Raw genomic sequence first — 20036 nt, 5'->3', positions numbered from 1 at the left:
CTATTTCTAGAAATGGCACAAAATTCTGGGAGTGTACAAAGTATTTTTAAGGGGTGGAAGCAGTACATAAGAGCTGCTATTCTATTACAAACAAAAGGTGATGGGACCCTCAGTTGGTCAAAACCAGGACAGCTCCGTTACCAGACTGCCTTTATGAGAGCTTCAGCATGAATCAGAACAGCAAGTACATTTTCACCACCCAAAAACTAGATGCATCCTAGGTTTTCATTAAGGCAACCAAGTGGGAGACATGAGGATACCCTCACCTGAGTAACAAACCAATCCAACTCACTCTGAGGACTTGGCACACATACAACATTGCTAAAGACACTCCAAACCACAGCACTGCCAGAGCGGACTAGGCACACATCTTGCTTTCCCTGCCTGTTGCTGAGGCAGATCTGGAGGGATAGCTTTGTTGCCAGCCATAGGCCCTATCTGCTTTGGAAGGCCTTCCTACTCAGGAGAGGCTGCAGTTCAAGGGTGGCCAGGTACTGAACAACAGTTCCACCTGAGTACCACCTCAGAGTCCCTTCCTCTCTTTCCACCAGAAAGCCTCTGTGATCAGCATGTCTCCACGTTGCTGCCTGTTCTGGCTGTGACCTTAATCCCAAAGACACATGTTCCTACTGGTCTGTTTTAACGACCAGCGCTGAGGCTACTCAAAGAACAAGAATCAGAAGGCAGGTCCTCCTGAGAATGAGCAGTGGGAAAAAGGGACTGTCGTTATTCTTGGGCCCTTATCTACCCAATATCCCATCCACAATCTCCTTTAATAATTCTCTCTTTGGACCCACATGCCAATCCTGGTAGAAAAAAATAGTTAATTCCTGGAAAAGGTAGATATTTGAAAAGCAGGGATACGAGGCTTAATTGCTATTCAAATACCAGAACTTGTTCATTCAGGTTTATGTTAAATTCTACCTATTCAGTCCCTCTAAGCCACTCCAACCAGCCAGCCCAGATCATTATGTTCATTCAACCATGTTGAAGTAACTAAGATCCCAAACAGGCAAACAAATGCCCATAAGCTCAGAGACACACTAAACCACACTCAGCCCTTCTCCGCTGCCCAGGGGTCGTGACTGTGACCCCAAAGTTAGAAAATATGGATTCCTACTGACACTATCCCCTGCCTGCTCATGGCAAAAGATGGTCCTTTGGGTATCCCACAGCCATTGTATGATCACACATTGAAGGACTCCAGACTGAGCCTAAGACCTTCAGAGGTGAAGAATGAAGCTTTTCTTGTACTCGTCTACGACCTTTATGAATACATCTGGTTTCCCTGTAACAACGAAACGGTCTTTATTTGAAACCTTCCTTGCAATGTCCCACGCTTCTCAGCTTCCTCATCATTTAGGATGTGCACCACCAGGTGTTTGAAGGGCCAAAATGCACACCATTGCCCTGCCGGCCTTCCCCCCAAACTTACTGCTAGTCAGGAGAAAGGCACCACGGAGATGCCCTGCAGGGGCAGGCCCGAGCTGCCCCGGGAGCCTACAGCCACAATTAATTCACTTTATTCCCGGGGCCCGCGGCGCGCTCCCCTCGCCCGCAATGGTTTCGCCTGCTCCCCCTCCGCCACAATGGTCCCGCCCCCCCGCCATTTCACCTCTCCCCGCCCCTCGCTCACCGATTTCGCGCCAAACCGCTCGGGGCGGAGCGTCCCAGCCAATCAGCGGCGGCGGCGGGGCCGCGCGCCCCATCGTGGGGCGGGGCGGGAGGGAGGCCGGGGCCAATCGGCGGCGGCGCGCGGCGGGCGGGCCAATCGGAGCTCGCGGCGGCGGCGCGCGCCCTCCACCCGTTCGGTTTCCGCCGCGCGCCGGTTTTGCCGCGAAAAAGTTGTTGTCGGGTTCGTGAGGGCGGTGAGGTGCGGGACGGGAACGGAGAGGGGGAACGGGGAGGGGGAACGGGGAGGGGAACGGGGAGGGGAACGGGGAGGGGGGTACTGCGTGCATGTGGTGCAGCCCGGGAGGGGAAATCCCGCGGGCCCCTTGGCACGGGAGGCGCGGAGGGGGTGGTCGGGGCTGACCGAGCGCTCTCGCCCCCGCAGCGGACCAGCCGTCGCGATGTCCGGCTTCGACGACCCCGGCATTTACTACAGCGACAGCTTTGGGGGAGATGCGTCCGTGGACGAGGGGCAGGTTCGGAAGTCGCAGCTGCAGAAGCGGTTCAAGGAGTTCCTGCGGCAGTACCGGGTGGGCACGGACCGGACGGGCTTCACCTTCAAATACAGGTGCTGCTGTGGCCCTTTTTCTCCTTCTGAGCTTTACCCACCGCTCTTTGCATGTCCAGCCTGCTCTTAATCTCCCTCTTGCAGAGCACACCCCAGATACATGGTAGCACGTCCCAGCTTCTCTCTTCTCGTAGGCCAGAAAGCCAAGACCATAAACCCTGCTCTTTGTCAGTGTAAGAGATGTTGTTGTTCCTATAGAACCTGATAGAAAAACGTAGGTCTGATGTTTTCACAAAGTTTTAGGCAGCCCACCCGTGGCAGAGGTAGCAATAGAGGGATCTGCGCTGCCTGGCTTGCACTTAGTTCTGGAATTCAAGATCTGTCTTCGAGTTCTGACACTTTCTGGTCTGGAGTTTTGTCTGCACCCATTAAAATCAGTACAGCACTGTTCACATGTGCCTTCTAAGTCTATGAAGTTCTCTTGGACATCCTTTTGCCTATACAGCTTGGAGACACAACTGTGAGAGAACATGGAAGTGTATCATAATCAAGGACTAGAAATGTGTTTTACCTCTAAATTTCACAGACATTATCTTTTTTAATAAGAATGGTGCTTACTCTGCTATTACTTCCTTTGTTTTAAACCACATCTTAGGTATAATAGTTATTATCCTATGTAGAAGTTTTCTAATTGCTTATCTGGTTATGTAACTAGTAAGTGCATTGTCACTGCAAGCACTGGTGTCCCTAGTCTTATGTCACATTTCAAAGTGGATTTGGGTGCAAGATTTGCTCAGACTCCTCTGCTCTTCTCTTTTGGCACTCCTAATTTTTCCTGTTTGCTTTCCAAACCAAGGACCCCCTGCAGAACCTGCCTTCTCTGATCCCTGCTTTTTATAAGGTTACTGTGGGAGACTGGTGCTTTCTGCCCTGCAAAGCTTTACCACTTCCTACCTTCCAGGGATGAGCTCAAACGGCACTATAACCTGAGTCAGTACTGGGTGGAGGTGGAGATGGAAGACTTGGCCAGCTTTGATGAAGATCTCGCTGACTATCTGTACAAGCAACCAGCGGAGCACCTGCAGCTGGTAAGGATGGAGGGGGTCGGCACTGACACCGCCACATCTTGAGAGCAGCCTGATCCTGTAATGTACCCATTAATAACCTCGTTGTTGCCTTTCTAGTTGGAAGAAGCAGCAAAAGAAGTCGCAGATGAGGTCACTCGCCCTCGTCCTTCAGGGGAGGAAGCTCTGCAAGACATCCAGGTGATGCTGAGATCGGATGCCAATGCAGCTACCATCCGTAGCCTGAAGGTGAGTGGCAGGATTTGCATTTGTGTGGGTGATGGTAGGGGAGCTTTTGGTACTTCATCACACAGCTCAGGACATGGGTTGCACACTAATTTACTAATTTAAAGCAGCAGTACTCTGCAACTTAAAATCTGACTGCAAAGCACTGTTATTGCTGGTTTCTGCTGCTGGGGCATTATTGCTGTTGGTGATGTTCTCCATGGAGTGTTCTGTCCTCTCATGCTTTTAAATCAGCATGGCTTAAGTCATGTTACATTACTATGGAAGAGTGAAGGAGGGACATTGTGCAGGCTTTTTTGTTGTGGTTCCTTAGTCCTGTGAAAGTGAGAAGTGAAGCTAAGAAAGAACTGTGTTTCTTTAGATTCTTTAGTTTCCCATCCGTCCTCCATCGATGGCTTTCTAACCTTCCCTTCACCTTTTCCCTTTCAGTCTGACCAGATGTCCCACCTCGTGAAGATCCCTGGGATCGTAATTGCAGCAACCCCTGTGAGGGCCAAAGCTACCAGGATCACCATCCAGTGCCGCAGCTGCCGCAACACCATCACCAACATTGCGGTGCGCCCAGGCCTGGAGGGCTATGCTCTCCCCAGGAAGTGCAACACGTAAGGACTGACAAAGGGGTGCATTTGGCAGGCTGGTGGGAGTAGAAGTGCTGCGTTCCCTCCTAATCCCTCTCCATCCCACGTGCTGCAGAGTCAGCTCTCTGTTGCACAAGGCAGAAGCATCTTCACTGCTCTCTGCATCCACCCTTCGTGCTCCCCCTGCGTCTACATGCAGTGTTGAGTGACCGTGTCCAGGGAGTTCTTTTTATCCATAGGGTGTTTTGCTTTTGTACCTAAAGATTCGTTCCTGTCTCCAGCTGTCCCATGATGCTGTGTGAAGCTGCCGTCCTGATTTCCTATTAAGTTCTCTTCCGAACAAACTTCTTGCTTCCATATTCCCCCTCCTGAGGGGCCTGTTTTGTCGTACCTCCTTAAGGGTCCTTTGCTGCTAACCTTTTTATCCTGCTTTACAGCTCTTGGTGCCTGTGCAAACCACGAGCATTAGGCTGCCACTGTGCTGCAGCTCTTGAGCCAACCAGTCCTGGTGGGTTGGGTCTTCAGGCTCATACCTGCCAGTATTTATTTTCTGCACCTTAACTCTACTGCAGCTTGAGAGGTGTTTGGGATTGCTCCTGTGTGTAATCTGTACAGCACCTCACTCCTGATCCCTGACTGCATGAGTGCATCTGCACCCTCGTGTTACCCTTCCCAGAAGCCCTGCATGGAGTCAGGCATCCGTAGTGCCGTTCTGAGACGGCAGCAAGATGTGGAGGTGCTCTGAGTCTTGGAGAGCTTGTAGTCTAGCAAGGCAGATATGTCTCGAGAGACTGGGAGGTAGATGTCAGCCTTGTCACATTGCTAATTGCTTTCTTACCAGAAACCACTTAACATTTGCTTCATGTATGAGGTTATAAAGAGAAATGCCCTGCCATGTCACTGAGCCTGTACTGTTACCTTCTGTGTAATTAATGAATTACCTTCCTCCCTGCTTCTAATCTAGCAAGGGAGAGGAAGGAGGCAGGGAGAGTGCTCAAACAAGTATCACCCTGCCTCTGGCTTGTTCTCATGCACGCTTTTGGCAGCTGTTGAAGACAAGGCAGAGGGCTTGGTGAGCCTTTGGTCTGACCCTGTGTATCTGCCCTTACCTGCTGATGGGGCACTGTCACTGCTGTCCCCTCCACAGACAGGCTCTAAGGGGTGCCTGTTGAGTGCTAACAGCCTTCCCTGATTGATCTCTCTGCACAGAGAACAAGCCGGCCGCCCAAGGTGTCCGCTGGACCCCTATTTCATCGTGCCAGATAAGTGCAAGTGTGTGGACTTCCAGGTCCTGAAGCTACAGGAGTCCCCGGACGCTGTGCCACATGGGGAGATGCCCCGGCACTTGCAGCTGTACTGTGACAGGTACTGGCACAGCCTCCCCACCCCAATCCTGCTCGATGTTGCTGGTGCCATCCTTTCCCCTGCTACCATCCTCTGCTTTCTCCTTTCTCCTCCTAGGTACCTATGTGACAAAGTTGTCCCAGGGAACAGAGTCACTATCATGGGGATCTACTCCATCAAGAAATCTGCCCAGAGCAAGAATAAGAGACGTGACAACGTGGGGGTGGGCATTCGAAGCGCTTACATTCGTGTGGTGGGCATCCAGGTGGACGTAGAGGGATCAGGTGAGGGCTGCTTTTGGTGCACATTTTTTCTGTTTGGGTAGCTTGGTATTGGAGACACCCCCCCTTCCTGAACAAGGTGATCCCTCTGCAAGGACTGTATGAAATCACAGCCTTGGTCCTTCTCTACTGCTTATATAGCAGAATGTTCAGGCCATTGTAGGGCTCTGACTTGCCCTGGATGTTTTAGTCGTGTCCTGTAGGACTTTCTCTCAGTAATATTAACTGAGGAAGTTTCAGCCTGAGTCCTCCAGGGTATTTAAGTGCTCTTGTCTTATTGATCTTAGTGGAAATCTGCTAAGCCATCCCTGAGGATGTAGGCTGAAGTCCATCGTTCAAATTAAGCTATGTATTTAAAACATGGTCCTGACTATAATTCTCCCTCTGGTTCCTGCAGAGCTGCTTTGCCCAAGATCCTTGCTTTTTCTTGACTGGCTGTAAGAACACAGACTGTCTTTCTTGGTTAGCAGACGCTTGTCCTCTCCACCCTTCCCACCCGCTTTTGGCAGCACTTGGCATGATCTTGAAGGAAGGGTTTTGGTGGTAGCAGGTGTGTGGGGGAGTGATGTAATTTACTTTAAAACATCCGCTCTTGCATCATTCTCCTCATCATTATACAGGGCATAGCTTTGCTGGCTCGGTGACCCCTCAAGAAGAGGAGGAACTTCGTCGCCTCACTGCCATGCCCAACATCTACGAGACCATTGCCAAGAGCATCGCGCCCTCCATCTATGGCAGCACTGACATCAAGAAGGCCATCGCCTGCCTCTTATTTGGAGGCTCTCGCAAGAGGTGGGGAAAAGTCAGCCTGGTGGAGAGAGAGTGCTGACAGGGATGTCATTGATGGCACAGAGCCCTCATACAGTCTTCTGGCAGTGCTGCCAGCTGCCTGCCACTTGTCAGCAGCGCTTAGTTGCCAGAATTAAGGCTCACCATCTCTCCTCCCTCTCTTCTTCCCACTCTATCACTCCAGGCTCCCAGATGGGTTGACCCGCAGGGGGGACATCAACTTGCTGATGCTGGGTGACCCTGGCACAGCCAAATCCCAACTGCTGAAGTTTGTTGAGAAGTGTTCGCCCATTGGGGTAGGTGGTTTGAGGTGCCCGCTTGTAGCGCACTTCTTTTGTCCTTTCTGCTCCTGTGTAGCACCAAAGACCAGACTGTGGTCGCAGCAGACCTGTCACTGCATCTGCAGGTAGACTTAATGGCAGAGGCATGAACTGCCATTTCTGGTGCTGGCTTGGAAGGGATGGGGAATAAGGGAGGGAAAGGGAAACAGGTAATGCCTTTCATTATAGGCTATGAGCTAGGCTTTTTGCTGATGTCCGAAGATGTGACTGGTGCTGCTGTTTGTTGTTGAGACTTGATCAGCAGAGGGGCTGGCTGGTCAGGACAAATTAAGCTGACTGCATCTCAGTCACAGACCTCCAGCCTTAGCCCAGGCATAGAATTACACTTTCAGCTGTGGTTTTTTGTCTCTATTAAACTCAGCCTCTGACTGCATTGTTCCCTCCATGGGAAAACAAAGCTAATGTAGCAGCCCACCAAACAATGAATCACTCCCTGTTCTGTACTTAATGACTGTATTTGTGTGTCTGCACACCCTCTGGTGCGTCACAGTTGTTAAGTCCGAGGCTTGGGACAAGGCAATAGTCTTGCTCTTTGCCCAGCACCTCCGCATGTGGTGAGGGCTTTTCATGGAGGTTCTTGTGGTGTTTCCTCCAGCAGCTCCAGCTTTTGCAGTGCCAGGGCTGCTTTGTCTTTCAGCTGGAGCAGTGGGCTCCTGGATGCTGCGGCAGCTGATGTGCTGTCCCTTTCCTTGCCCCACATGCCACTAGGTGTACACCTCGGGAAAAGGCAGCAGTGCTGCCGGATTGACGGCCTCAGTGGTCCGCGACCCTTCCTCTAGGAATTTCTTCATGGAAGGAGGAGCCATGGTGCTGGCAGACGGAGGAGTGGTGTGCATCGATGAGTTCGACAAGGTACCCATGGAGCTGCCTGTGTGGGAGTGGGGAATACAGCCCTTGGGGATGCCAGCTTCTCCCAGGAGAGTCCAGAGCTGCAGCAGAAAGGCAACTCTCCTGAGAGCACCTCACTTCCTTTTGGGGGAGGTCAGGGGGATGGGGCTGCAGGGGAATTTGCTTGCATCCTGCACTCTTGGACAGAGGTCCTCACAGAGCTTTACTGGGGGTCACACATGTGTAGCTGAGGTCTGGCAGAGGTGACTGATGGTGACTTCTTTTCCCCTTGTCTGGTTTCTCCCACCTTGGATGAGAAGATGCGGGAGGATGACCGCGTGGCCATCCATGAGGCGATGGAGCAGCAGACCATCTCCATTGCAAAGGTGAGCTGTGGATGCATGTTGTCCTGGGGTGTGAGCCTGAGACCCCAGCAACCAGTGGTCATGCATCTTTTGCCAGAATTGCCCATTTTAGAGTCCAGGCAAGTGTTATTGATAGTTGCTGGTTTCTCTGATCTGAGACCAGTCAGCCCTGCTTGCATGCTCTGGGTTGTCTTGTGGGGAGACTGAACTTCAGCAGGACTGAAACAAACTCCCTCTGCTATGCCAGTCCTTTGCTCCTCTAGATTTATTAGTTCTGCCGATGTCCCTGTGTCACAGCCTGATGTCACTTCTTTTTCTTCCTTCCCACTGCTCTTGGCTTCCTCAGAAGATCTACAGAAACTATCTGACATCCTGGTGCCAGGTCCTTTCTCAAGTCAGAGTTTCTCTTCATTTCTGCTGCTTGATGTTTTTCTGTAGCACCTTTGCTGCCTCCTGATTGCTCTGGCTTGCCCCTTAGCTATTTAGTCTCTGGAAAGAGCACCCAGCCAGAGCTGTCCAGGAGGACTCAATCCTGGCTGAGGTCCCAGCTTCTGGCTCAGATCACAAACTTGGGGTGGGGTCTTGCGTGCCTGCACCCTTGACTTGAGGTTTTCAATGGAATCACTCAGTGCTTAAGTCTCAGCTGAAGCCAGTACTCCTCCAGAAGGACATGGGTCCAGTCCCACATAGCTCCTGTGCTGAGCCTCTCCAACATGGAACCCTTACAGAGCAGTGGGTAGTGCTTAAGGGGGTTTATGTATATGCAAGTGATTGAGGATGAGTCCTTGCAAACCACTCTGGACCTTTCACTATGAGTTAATGTCTGCCCTTCTCCGATGTGACACCATCCGTTTCACCTTCCCCCTACAGGCAGGAATCACAACCACACTCAACTCCCGCTGCTCGGTGCTGGCAGCTGCCAACTCCGTCTTTGGGCGCTGGGATGAGACCAAGGGCGAGGAGAACATTGATTTTATGCCCACCATCCTGTCCCGATTTGACATGATCTTCATCGTCAAGGACGAGCACAATGAGGAGCGAGACATGGTAGGTTGAGGCATGTGGGTGCAGCTGCGACTCCTGGTGTCCCATTTTTTGGGAGGAGGAGGCAGGGAGGTTTCTGCTGCCTGACTGCCTTCCGCTTTCCTAGACACTGGCCAAGCATGTGATGTCCTTACACGTGAGTGCCTTGACGCAGACCCAGGCTGTGGAGGGTGAGATCGAACTGAACAAGCTGAAGAAGCTCATCTCCTTCTGTCGGACGTGAGTGAGAGACATGACTTCTTAGCAGCACCTGGGCTGCACGGTGGGAGGCAGTGGTGAGAAACAAACCAGGCCAGGCTCTACCTGAGTGACCCTTTTTAAACTCCTGCGTTGGAAAAAGGGATGCCAGAGGAGCTGGCAGTGGTGCCACAGCATGGCCCAAGGGAGTGAGGGGTGCCCAGGGATATCCCTGCCCCGGGGACTCACCAGTGGCACTGCCTCCAGCTCCTGTCTCCCCTTGCAGGAAGTGTGGCCCTCGGCTGTCGGCAGCAGCAGCAGAGAAGCTGAAGAACCGCTACATCCTGATGCGGACTGGCACTCGCCAGCACGAGCAGGAGAGTGACCGCCGCTCCAGCATCCCCATCACCATCCGGTGAGCAACACCCCCTCCTCGCTGCACCACAGCCTTTGGGATTGGGGTGGCATTACTGGTGTAGCCCAGGAAGGATGTTAGTGGGGTGCTCGGGCTTGCGGGGGAGCCCTGTGGGAACAAGGCAACACTGAAGATGCTGCAGGGGAAGGCAGGAGGTGCCTGCAGTGGGGTAGCTGGGGATGGAAGGGGTTGGGGGGATGGAGAAAGACCTAAGAGCTGCAGTAGAAAACAGGGAACATCTCCTTTGGCTACAGGCAGCTGGAGGCTATCGTGCGCATTGCCGAGTCCTTGGCGAAGATGAAGCTGCAGCCCTTCGCCACTGAGGCGGATGTTGAGGAGGCCTTACGGCTCTTCCACGTGTCCACACTTGACGCTGCCATGTCAGGCAACCTGGCAGGTGAGGAGGAGATGCTCTACGCTGAGGGTTGGAGAGACATGCTGGGCCTGGCTGCTCAGGGCAGGGAGAGACAAGCTCCCCTCCGAGGATCTGGCTGTCAGGAGCAGGTGCTGAACCTCCTCCCTGAGCAGAGGCAAAGCAGTGCTTGTGGCAGCAAGGGGTTATCATGGCTGTGGGGCTGTGCCTCACAGGGAGAGCAATGGCAAATGACACTGAGGGTCTCCACCCATGCTGGTCAAGGGAGGGATGGTGTTTCCCCTTGTGGTCCCAAGAGCAGAGTCTGGTGCTGGAGGTGATTCCCACACCTATTAGTCCTCTAATATCTTTCCCCATAGGGGTGAAGACAATATTGAGTACCAGCATGGCATTAAGGTTTGAAAAAAAGCTCCAGCAGTCAGTTCTATGTTCAGCTGTGTGGAGCTGCACAACCTTTGATGGTGGAGTTGCTCATGGGTTCCCTAAAGTCTCTGAGATGTGCAGGTGGGGTGGGAGACACAGGAGATGGGCACTCTGGCATTGAGAGTGACATGGGTGGCACGAGACCTCACACAGCCTCTCCCTTCAGGGGCAGAAGGCTTCACAACACAGGAGGACCAAGAGATGCTGTCCCGCATTGAGAAGCAGCTCAAGCGCCGCTTTGCCATTGGCTCTCAGGTGTCGGAGCACAGCATCGTCCAGGACTTCATGCGGCAGGTGGGTCAGGGACCCCATGAAGGGTTGGTCTGTGAAAGCAGGGACCCCAGGCTGCTGCTGGGGCCTGAAACCTATTCCTCAAAGAGGCGACTGAAGAGCCTTTTGGTCATACCTGCCTTTGAAGTTGTTTGTAGAAATGGTGTTCAGTGTGATTGCAGCATTTAAGGGGATTTGATCTGCAAAAGCTCTCGGGTTTGTGGCTGGTTTGGGTAGTTTGGGGTCCTACCCTTGAAAGCAGCATAATATGGTTTATGAGACTAGCTGCAGTCACCACCTGAAATAGTGAAAGGGGAAGGGAGTATCAGCATCTGATGCTACTGGTGTCCCTCTCTCCGGAGGGGCATAGTTGGGCTTTAGCAAAGGTTGCAGGTTCTTGCTGAGCTCCAGTCAGCTGTTCCACAGTGGCTCATCTTCCCCTGCTCTTCCCTTTTGCAGAAATACCCAGAACATGCCATCTACAAGGTGCTGCAGCTGATGATGCGGCGAGGGGAGATCCAGCACCGTATGCAGCGCAAAGTCCTCTACCGCATCAAGTGACCTCCCTGTGCCACCCTCCAGGAGGGAACTGCTGCTGCTTGACACCTGCCCACGTACAGGCAGTGCCCAAGAGGGTCACACGCTACTCTTGGAAGAGGCTTTCCCCTGGGGACCCAAACAACCCACGGCTTCCCTCTTGAACCAGGGTTTGGGATGGTCAGGGTTTCCCTTGTGTGCTGTTGCTGTGTCACGTCAGTGTTTCTTTGAGCTCCAAAAGCTTTTAGTTTGTATTAAAATAAAAACTGATATTGGTAGCTCAGGATCTTTGGCCCTGAGGGGCAGAGGGGATGTATGCCCTTGCTCCTTTGGAGGTGGTGCAGGATTTTGGTTTGAAAGCTGTGCCTTGTGCTTGCCCTGTGTTATGCACTTGCCCCTAGTCAGGACACAGCCCCATGGGTAGCATCAGTAGCGCTGAAGGCAGAAATTTGTTTCTCACTCAGGGTTTAATTGTCTATTAAGGCATAAATCCTGTTGGCATAGGCTCTCCTGTTGGGCTCAGAACTGCAGGAGGCACTTTACCCAGTCCCTGAGTGCAGTCTGATGCTTTCTGCTAGCAGTAGCAAAGGAAACAGCCTGCTGTTCTCTCCTTCAAAGCTGCTCTTTGCTTATCCCTCCTTCCCCTCACCCAGGGCTGCAGCAGGCAAACACTTTACCCTGCAGTGTAAAGGGCTGTGTGAAAGCCTTGCCTGGGGACATGGAGAGAGCTCTCTGCTTGCTCCAGGGAGGATGGGGATGAGGGGTGATGCCCATATGCCATATTCCAAGTAGTCCCTGTCACCCCCTTCTTATATGCCAGTGGCCTTGGGGAGGATTGTCCACTCACCAGGAGCCTCAACTAGGCACTCCCCTGGGGTGCCTGTGTGCAGCTGCTTCCCCTTCTGCATTTGCTGCACAGTCTTGCACTTTCTTAAAACTTGGCAGGTTTTTATTATTTCTAGCAAAGTAGAGTTGGTTCTCTTAAACATCCTCCCAGAGATGTAAGGTGCAGGTAAGTCCCTGCCCTTGGCAGTTTGGGGTCAGCTGGGGGCCTTCGAAGACAGCACAGTGGTGGCCAAGCAAGGCTGCTGCTGGAGAGGCTGATGCCATGTCTGCAAGTGATCTTCAGGCTGAAAAACACCCCAGGAGAGGTTTTATTAGCGAAAGAAATGTTCAGGGCCAGCAGAGGGTACCAGAGCCTTGGGGATGCTGAGCTGTGGAGCTGCATGCGACACGCTGCCTGTGTGCTTCCTTGTCCTCCAAGAGGGAAAACTGAGGGGTCCCAAGGGGCTGGGATGCGAAGTGCCCCCAGCCTGGCAGCTCTCGCACAAGGGCTGGGCCCCACTGCAACCTTTGGGGGTTCAGCAACACCTCTCTGCTTCTGTGGGAACATTTTGATGTGTGCATAGTGCACTCCTTTTGAGGTTGTGGGCTCAGAAATCTGGAGGGGCTGAGTGACGATGAGCTGGGAGAGACTGGGTGCACATATGAGAAGCAGCCTTCTGCTCTTCACTCTCCATTTTTTGGATGGGAAACAACCTTGGTGGAGGGCTAGAAGGAAGAGGAGGCTGGTCCCAAGGCTCCCAAAGGATAGAAAGGGATAGGTCCCTAGAAAGCTCACTCCAGTGATTTTATTGCCCTGTGTTTTTGCATGTGCCAAGCACCTCACAGTGCTTCTTGCAGCAAGCAATGCTGGGGCAAAAGTGGGCCCCTTTAAAAAAAAAAAGACACCTTCTGTCCCCACAGTTCTCCCTGGCTGGAAAAAATCAGAAAAGGATGCTGCTGCTCCATGGAGAGGATCATCTCCATGGAGGAGGAATAAGTGAATGTGGGAACAACAGGGCCACATCCTCACCTACTTCCCAAAACTGCTAGGGTTTGTTTGAAAGCATCCTGCCCACCACACAAGCTCCTGTGCCTCTGTTCAAGCACTTGCTATGGCAGCATCAGGAGGTGGCTTGTTAAAACAGGGTCAACAAAGGCGGGGAGCAGCAGTGGTGTCGTGGCTGTTTTTCTGCCACATATCATAGCCTGTGCAGTGCTGCAGTTATGGGTTCTGCAGGTGTCTCAGCCCCTGCCACCTTTCCGTAAGTACCTCTGTCATTTCTTTGGTGGTGCAGACTGTCTGTGGTTCTCTTTCAGAGGTGCAGCAAGAGCAAAGCAAACAGAATTGAGTACGGGATCAGTATAGCCATAAACTGCCATTACTGCTATTTTTGGAGGAGGCTGTGAGACTCTGTTCCCAGGCTTGGAAAAAACACCCAGTGATGGGGCTGGGTGGGGAAAGAATGTCCTGGGAAGGGTCCTGGGGAGGGGAACACAGTGCAAGGGGCTCTATTTCCATGACCTGCCTTCTTCTGCTCCTTCCCCCCTTCCCTGCTCCCTTAGATATGCCCCCATCCCCATAATATTTGCTCCATGCCAGAGCAGTAAGACAGTCTAGATTTGAGCCGCTGACTGTCAGAGGTGGTCACATGGTGCTCACAGGTTTTAAACAGGCTACCATCCCAAGGTACATCAAGCTCTGCTGGGCGTTGGCAGGTGCGGAGGTTGGAATTTTTTTTTTTTTTTTTCCATGTTGTTTTCATGACATGATGGGGAGCAGAGGTATATTTCCGTGATGGGGATCAGAGTGATTGATCTCTTCGTGCTATGAAATGTGTTGATTATATGGTATGAGGTTATGTAAGTGTACGTACGACTTGAAACAACATTGTTTAACAATTAATGTATGCAGTGTTATCACAAGAAGTGGAGCTACATGTGCGCAACTGGTATTATTTGGAACTTGAGATCATTGATTAGTAATGACTTGTTTTGAACATAGTGCTGCAGATGGAAATTTTGTGAGGAACAGCAGTTTCAGTTGGGTAGATGCTTGTCGATATCTACATGATGAGGGATTGGTGGTCCTCCTGGCAAAGATGATCAGATTTTTCCTCAGATGTTAGCTACTTGATAAAGGACTGTCGTCCTCCTGGTGAGGGTGTCTCTTTTTGGTCATCCCTGAAGTTCTGGCATGCTGAGATTTGGGATAGAGTTCCTGTCCAGGTGTCCTTAGATGACCAAAAACGCTGTTCTCAAATCCAGTGCTAACAGAGAGAGTAAAGCCAGTCAGGTTTAGCCATTTATATTTGAGCAGCACAGCATTCCCTTACCTAGCCTGCCAACCTGACCTTGTCCCTTCCTCACCTCAGTGCTATACCACTGGCATAGGAAGCCCCTTTCCCACCCTTCCCCAGCCTTGGCTTGTCTCCTTGGGAAGCACAGCTGGATGAGTGTAACCAACCTAAACCAGGCAGCCACCAAGGATGCTCAGATGCCTTTGATTCAAAGGTTGGGCTGTTGTAGAAAACACTGACCTCTTGCCACACTGAAGTAATTACCGAAGAACTTGCAGATTAGGTTTAATTATTCATGAGATGTGTTAGTGTGAGTGGACAGGAGTTTCTCACTCCAAAGAGATCCAGTCTGCTTGGCTCTTGTCAGCATTCTTGATGTCCATGGGAGGGCTGGACACCTCATGAGGCATCAAGAGGTGTGTCTGAGCAAGGTGCTCCCTGTGCCAGTGCAGGGGAGTGAGCGCTTACAGACAGAAAGTTGTTTTGTTGCAAGTAAATGTTAAAAGAAACCAGAGAAGCTGTTCCCTTTTGTTTGCATTTGTTTTCTCTCTATTGAGTACCAAAGGAGGTCAAGGCAACTACATCAAGTAGGCATTTTTTGATATATCATAGGCGTCTCAAAACGGGGAGATGTGCATGTCCTTCCTCCCTGTGTGGTACACTGCTGTATGGGAGAAAGGCTCAGGAGAAGGCTTGCTTTGGGTGACTAATTTTGGGGCAGCTTCATTACCTTTGGTTTTCTTCTTACACCCAGCTCATCAGAATATTTCTGTGGAATGTCAGTGGAGCTACACTACTGTAAAATCCAGCAAAGCTGAGTCATCACATCTGCACCACTCGGATCTCTTCCATCTCTGTGTAGGATGAGAGCTGTTGCAATGCAGCAGTGTAACCTCTGAGCATGCTGTGAGTGTCACTTCCTCCGTAAAATAAAACAGAACTGAACTGCAGAGTCCTGAGGGCTATTGCTCAAGGATGTGAGATAAACACTGGCGGGTGGAATATGCTGATGTGGGCAATGTGAGAAATAATCTGATCTGGTCCACCAAGCACCGAACTCAGATGAAGGAAGCTAGGACTCCTTCCCCCTTTCTGCTGCTGACTTGCTTGACTAGTTGAGCAAGTGACTTCACCTCCTTGCCTGTTCTAGATAATAACCTTTTTGGATCATGGATCACTTCTTACCATGACTTTTTGTAGTGTCTGGCACAACAGTAGCCCAATCTGAGTGGCAGAGTTTACCTGCTGATGTAACTAACATTAACACATTCTAGGCCTCTTCAGCCCTTGCCAGGCTGAGAAATGATCTCCTGGAGGAAAAGAAATTCCTGTGCTTTGCTCTGGACTGTGTCAGAAAAGATGAAGAAACAAAAGAAGCCTGTGGTGCAGCAATGCTGTGCAGCCATGGCATCACCCTGTAGAACAGCACAAGTGTCTTGGGTGCTTGTGAAGTGCTCTGCTGGGTGGGGATGTCTCCTGCTGAGTCTCAAGTCCTCTAAGAAGTTTGACTAACAGCCTATACACCCTAATTCAGGGTTAGGTTCCTTCAAAATCCCAAACCACTCATTCTCCCACAGCAGTGACATCCATATGCTCGCTATTGTTCTTCATCCTCTTTTGCCCATTTTGCAACATCCTTTTCTCCTTCTTGAACATCTCTGCTCCAGGTCTCTCCCAGCAATGCCAGGCAGTGCATTTACTCTTCCTACCCTTCACTGCATGCCTCATGCCTGCTATCTCTTCTCATCTGCATGACCATCCCCACCTATCCCCCTTCCTGGCCATTGTGGTCTGTCCCTGGCCATCTTACAGAATGCCTAGCAAAAGCCTCCCATTTCTGTTTTCAAGCCTGCTGGCTTCACAGGCAGGCAGGACTTTGGGGTATAACATACTGGATCAACTCTCAGCACTGCCTATTAGGAACAGAACACCAAGGGACACGCATCAGAGAACATCCTCTGGACCATCTGCTGCTTCTTGGCCGTTCCTCTCCTCCCTGCCCTTCAGCTTTCATCCAGCCAAGATGCTACACCTCATCTCCCCATTATTTTTCTTATCTTACCTCACTTTTTTTTTTCCTAATGCTTTTTTTTCTTTTTCTCAGACTTGTGTGTGGGCAATTTGGCCAGAAATCCCCAGAAATAGGCGGAATTTCCTTTTCCAACCAGGAAAGCCAGGCAATGCCAGTTTATCAGCCCTTTGCACCACACACTTTTGGACCCTCAGAACAAAAGCAGGAGGACTATCCTGCTTGCCTTGATCACAGTTCCCCTGAACTGCTTGCTGAGTGGAAAGCAGGTCTGTCCACAGCTGGCCACACACTGTGTGCTCATCAGCATCCATCACCTCTGCAGTATAAATAGGCATCTATAAATAGACAAATAGGCATCTTTCCTTTCTGGAAATCACTCACTTGATGGAATCTGTCAGGTTTCAAACTGCACCTGGTACTCTGTGGGCTCTGTCACAAATGATCATAAAGAGTACCTTCAGTGTTTCACTAGGGCTCTGGAGCTAAATGCACAATATCTGAGATATTTATAAGGTTTTTAAAGCGACAGTTGACGACTCACCTGGCGTACAGGTAATATCACTGTCCTAGATCCCTTCACCAGAATAAGATACACATTCAACATTATTAATTATCTTCTATTTGTGTTTTGTAATGAGGAAGTGTTTGGTGGTCTGACCAGGAGTGCAGAGGCTGTCACCAATCTGAGAGGTTTGCCTTTCATATGGGTCCAGCAGGTGAAGGGTGAGAGCATGAGCTGGGGAGAATTGAAGGACACAAAAAGGGAAACGGCTTTCCCAGCACCACATGGCTCTCACAAACTGCTCAGTGCCAGAGCCCTATGTACCTGATGCTCAGTACAGATCTTTTGGCAGCATAGTTGCTGCAATGGGAGAACTACAGTGACTGATTTACCTGGCTTCTCCTGAGCAGACAATTAAAATATCATTGTTTCCACAGTAACATCACTACTGCCATACTGCACCAACCTCACTTTACTGTACCCTATTAAGTTGGAAATTCAACTTACAGTAATAGATATATCACATGGGAAGAGGGTGAAGCTTTCCCAGTCTTGAGTTGAACTGAAACTTGAGTTGTTAAGGTCAGAAGACCCCTTTTGGTCCAGCTCACCTGACCTTCTGCATGACACAAGCCTTAGCAATCTGGCCAAGGAACCCAGCAGTCAAATAATTCCACAAACAAAGCAAATTCTTGGTGGCTGCCTTCATCTGATGTGAAAGTGGTTTGCTTTCCAAGGGGCTGGAAAAGTAAGGACTCTAAAATTGCCAAGAAAAAAGGATCCCAAAGGTACTCAAGATATCCCCAAAGAATATCACCAGTTGGTAGGAAGGCAAAGTGCAGAAGCACAGGTATCCACAGCCAAGAAAGACCAAACAAAACAATTATGTGTAGTCCTGCAGAATCTGACAAGACATGTTTGCCTGTATTTTATGTGACCTGACAGGTGTGTTTCTTCAGTACCTCCCCATGCCACGCTACTTGACTGCTTTCCAAAACCTCAGAGGAGAAACCAGGATTTCTGCTGTTATGTCTCTTGCACTGGACAAAAGGGTAACATTAGGTCAGAGAACAAGCTCAGAAGGCAAAGCCCAGTATTTGAGTCTGTTCTCTATGAGAAAAAACAGAAGACCTATTTGCTTGTGGCTCATGCTGCATGCCCCAACTCCAGAGACACACAATTTACAGTCATGACCCCTTCACCTTTCTTGCTCCTCAGAGGATAAAATGGTTTCCTGTTTATTCCAATGGGCAGCTGTTGTATCCACAGGGAGAGCAGCACTCATGGCTAATATGGCTGATATCCAGACATGTTTTGCAGAAGTTACTTGTTTGTTTGCTGGGCCATCCAGCAGCTGCTGGAAGTCCTGCCTTTGGGAATAGGATACTCCCAGGCAATTCTCAGATGCTAGAGCATGGGAGAGGACTTGTTCCCCCCACACTGCGATCAGCAGGCAGGAAAGAGGTCCTGAGGGTTTCTTCAACCTCTGATATGTGCTGAAGTATATCAGGAGCTACAGGGCCTCATTCAGCTTCTCCAACTGGTTCGTGTGTGCCCCAGGAATGTTTTGTATTACCCCTGGGAGAGCAGAGGCAGTGCTCTGCCTTGGGGTCTCATAACCTCAGTTAATGCTGCTAGGCATGGGTTGGGATCGCCAAAGTTATGAAACACTCAGAACCAATCAGGGAAAATCCCTGGAGTCAGTGCCCAGACAAGAGAAGTCTTGAGATGTGGACAATCCCTGGAAATCACCAGACAAACATTATCACCATGGGAGTCACTCCTCGGGCTGCTTTGGTAGTGACTTGGACAGAAGAAAACGTCACAGGACGTGAAGGCTGCAGCTCCTGGGGAGTTCTCTGCCAAACATACCATCACCATAGGCCATTCTTGGTCTCCTCCATCACTCGGGAAGAGGCAGTTAAAATTCAATGCCCATGGGAAGGAAGCATCAAAGACAATTAAATGCAGGAGAAAGACAAAGTCTGCTGTCCTCTGTATGTTTCTCTTTTGACATCAAGAGTACTTTTCATGTTTACTTTCCTTCTTTGCATCTGCCTGGCAGGGCTGTGGTGGCTGTTTATGTTTTAAATGCTACATTGACCCATATTTGGAACAGGTAGGTGGTGATCTAGGCAGTGGGTTTGTATCTGACTCTACTTATGCAGTCGGCTATGAATTGCTGAAACAGAAAGAAATCAAAGCCTAATCTCCAGTGACCCATACACAGGCACCAGAGTCACCATCAGTCTGGAACTGGGGCACTGAGATACAGGCTGCACAGTGGGGACATGGCAAGAGCTAGCCTAATTAATCAGTTGTGCCCTCTGGTCAAGCAATATGTGGTGCCAACCCTATATATTTCCTCATGGGCTTTGCTTTTCAGCAGCACCTCCTGTGTGCACCTCCAGGCTGTAAAAGATGCTGGCTCACAGGCATTGCAATAGTCAAGGGCTTTGGAGAACTCCTATTGAAGTGATAATTTGTTTTAAGCATGTAATCCACCTGCTTATTGCATAAAAAAGGATGTGAATGGTTCTGTTCTGGGTCCCAAAGTGAGCAGCAAGAGGCAGGTGAAATCTGTACAGCCCAAGCGACTCTAAGTGAACCAGCTTCTCTTATTTTTTTCTGGCTCCTTTTGTGGGTTTCCTCATGTGAAGGTGATAGCAGAGCAAAGAGCTGTTGGTGCAGTTGGAGGCTGCCCAGATAGGGCATGTGAGAAGATCACTTGGTGCCGGTGGAGGCAAGGGAAAGACAAGGGTAATGGGAACTGGTGAGAGGGGAGAGGGGAGATCTTGTGTTGAGATCTTGTGTTAAGTGTGCCTGTGCAGTCTCACTCCTCAGTCCTAAGCTGGTTTACTAGCAGTGACTTGGCACCTTTCAATCAGTAACATATCTATCCTTTCAAACTGTTTGGTGGTAGAGAAGTCTGGTCACGCCCCCTGCAGTGGAGGGAGTGAAGGCACAGAAAAGCAACAAGCCCAAGACGCACAAGAGTCAACAGCGGAGAAGGATGGATGAAATCCAGCTTCTTTAATCCCAGGCTCTGCTCATGGGGATTTCCTTCATCCTACAGGTGCCACATCCACAGTATTTTCCACTCCTCCTGAGCTCTCTCCTTTCTTT

The 20036-nt window shown here is 50.5% G+C and overlaps 1 protein-coding gene across 1 annotated transcript; it reads left to right on the top strand.

Moving 5' to 3' along the window:
* The first annotated feature begins 1788 nt into the window (after nucleotides 1–1788).
* On the top strand, nucleotides 1789–11524 carry MCM5 (minichromosome maintenance complex component 5). Its single transcript, XM_027879560.1, has 17 exons — nucleotides 1789–1873; nucleotides 2057–2239; nucleotides 3141–3267; nucleotides 3364–3492; nucleotides 3919–4091; nucleotides 5277–5432; nucleotides 5529–5695; nucleotides 6313–6484; nucleotides 6666–6777; nucleotides 7531–7674; nucleotides 7971–8036; nucleotides 8886–9062; nucleotides 9166–9278; nucleotides 9523–9651; nucleotides 9906–10048; nucleotides 10614–10741; nucleotides 11177–11524. The coding sequence occupies exons 2-17, from the start codon at nucleotides 2073–2075 to the stop codon at nucleotides 11276–11278; spliced, it is 2205 nt and encodes a 734-aa protein (XP_027735361.1). The 5' UTR covers nucleotides 1789–1873; nucleotides 2057–2072; the 3' UTR covers nucleotides 11279–11524.
* Nucleotides 11525–20036: the final 8512 nt, after the last annotated feature.

The sequence above is a fragment of the Empidonax traillii genome, unplaced genomic scaffold, assembly GCF_003031625.1.
Source record: "Empidonax traillii isolate 1590-97213 ecotype Southwest subspecies unplaced genomic scaffold, ASM303162v1 scaffold55:size2822071, whole genome shotgun sequence".
Classification (NCBI taxonomy): domain Eukaryota; kingdom Metazoa; phylum Chordata; class Aves; order Passeriformes; family Tyrannidae; genus Empidonax; species Empidonax traillii.
Note: the sequence above shows the minus strand (reverse complement) of the source record. Positions and strands in the feature narration are given on the sequence as shown.

Bases quoted from the DNA above. Each gene is read 5' to 3' on its own strand.
- MCM5 (XM_027879560.1), top strand. From the start codon at position 2,073: ATGTCCGGCTTCGACGACCCCGGCATTTACTACAGCGACAGCTTTGGG. The intron at 8,037-8,885 runs GTGAGCTGTGGA...TTCCCCCTACAG, and splicing joins AGACCATCTCCATTGCAAAG to GCAGGAATCACAACCACACT. The intron at 9,063-9,165 runs GTAGGTTGAGGC...CCGCTTTCCTAG, and splicing joins ACAATGAGGAGCGAGACATG to ACACTGGCCAAGCATGTGAT.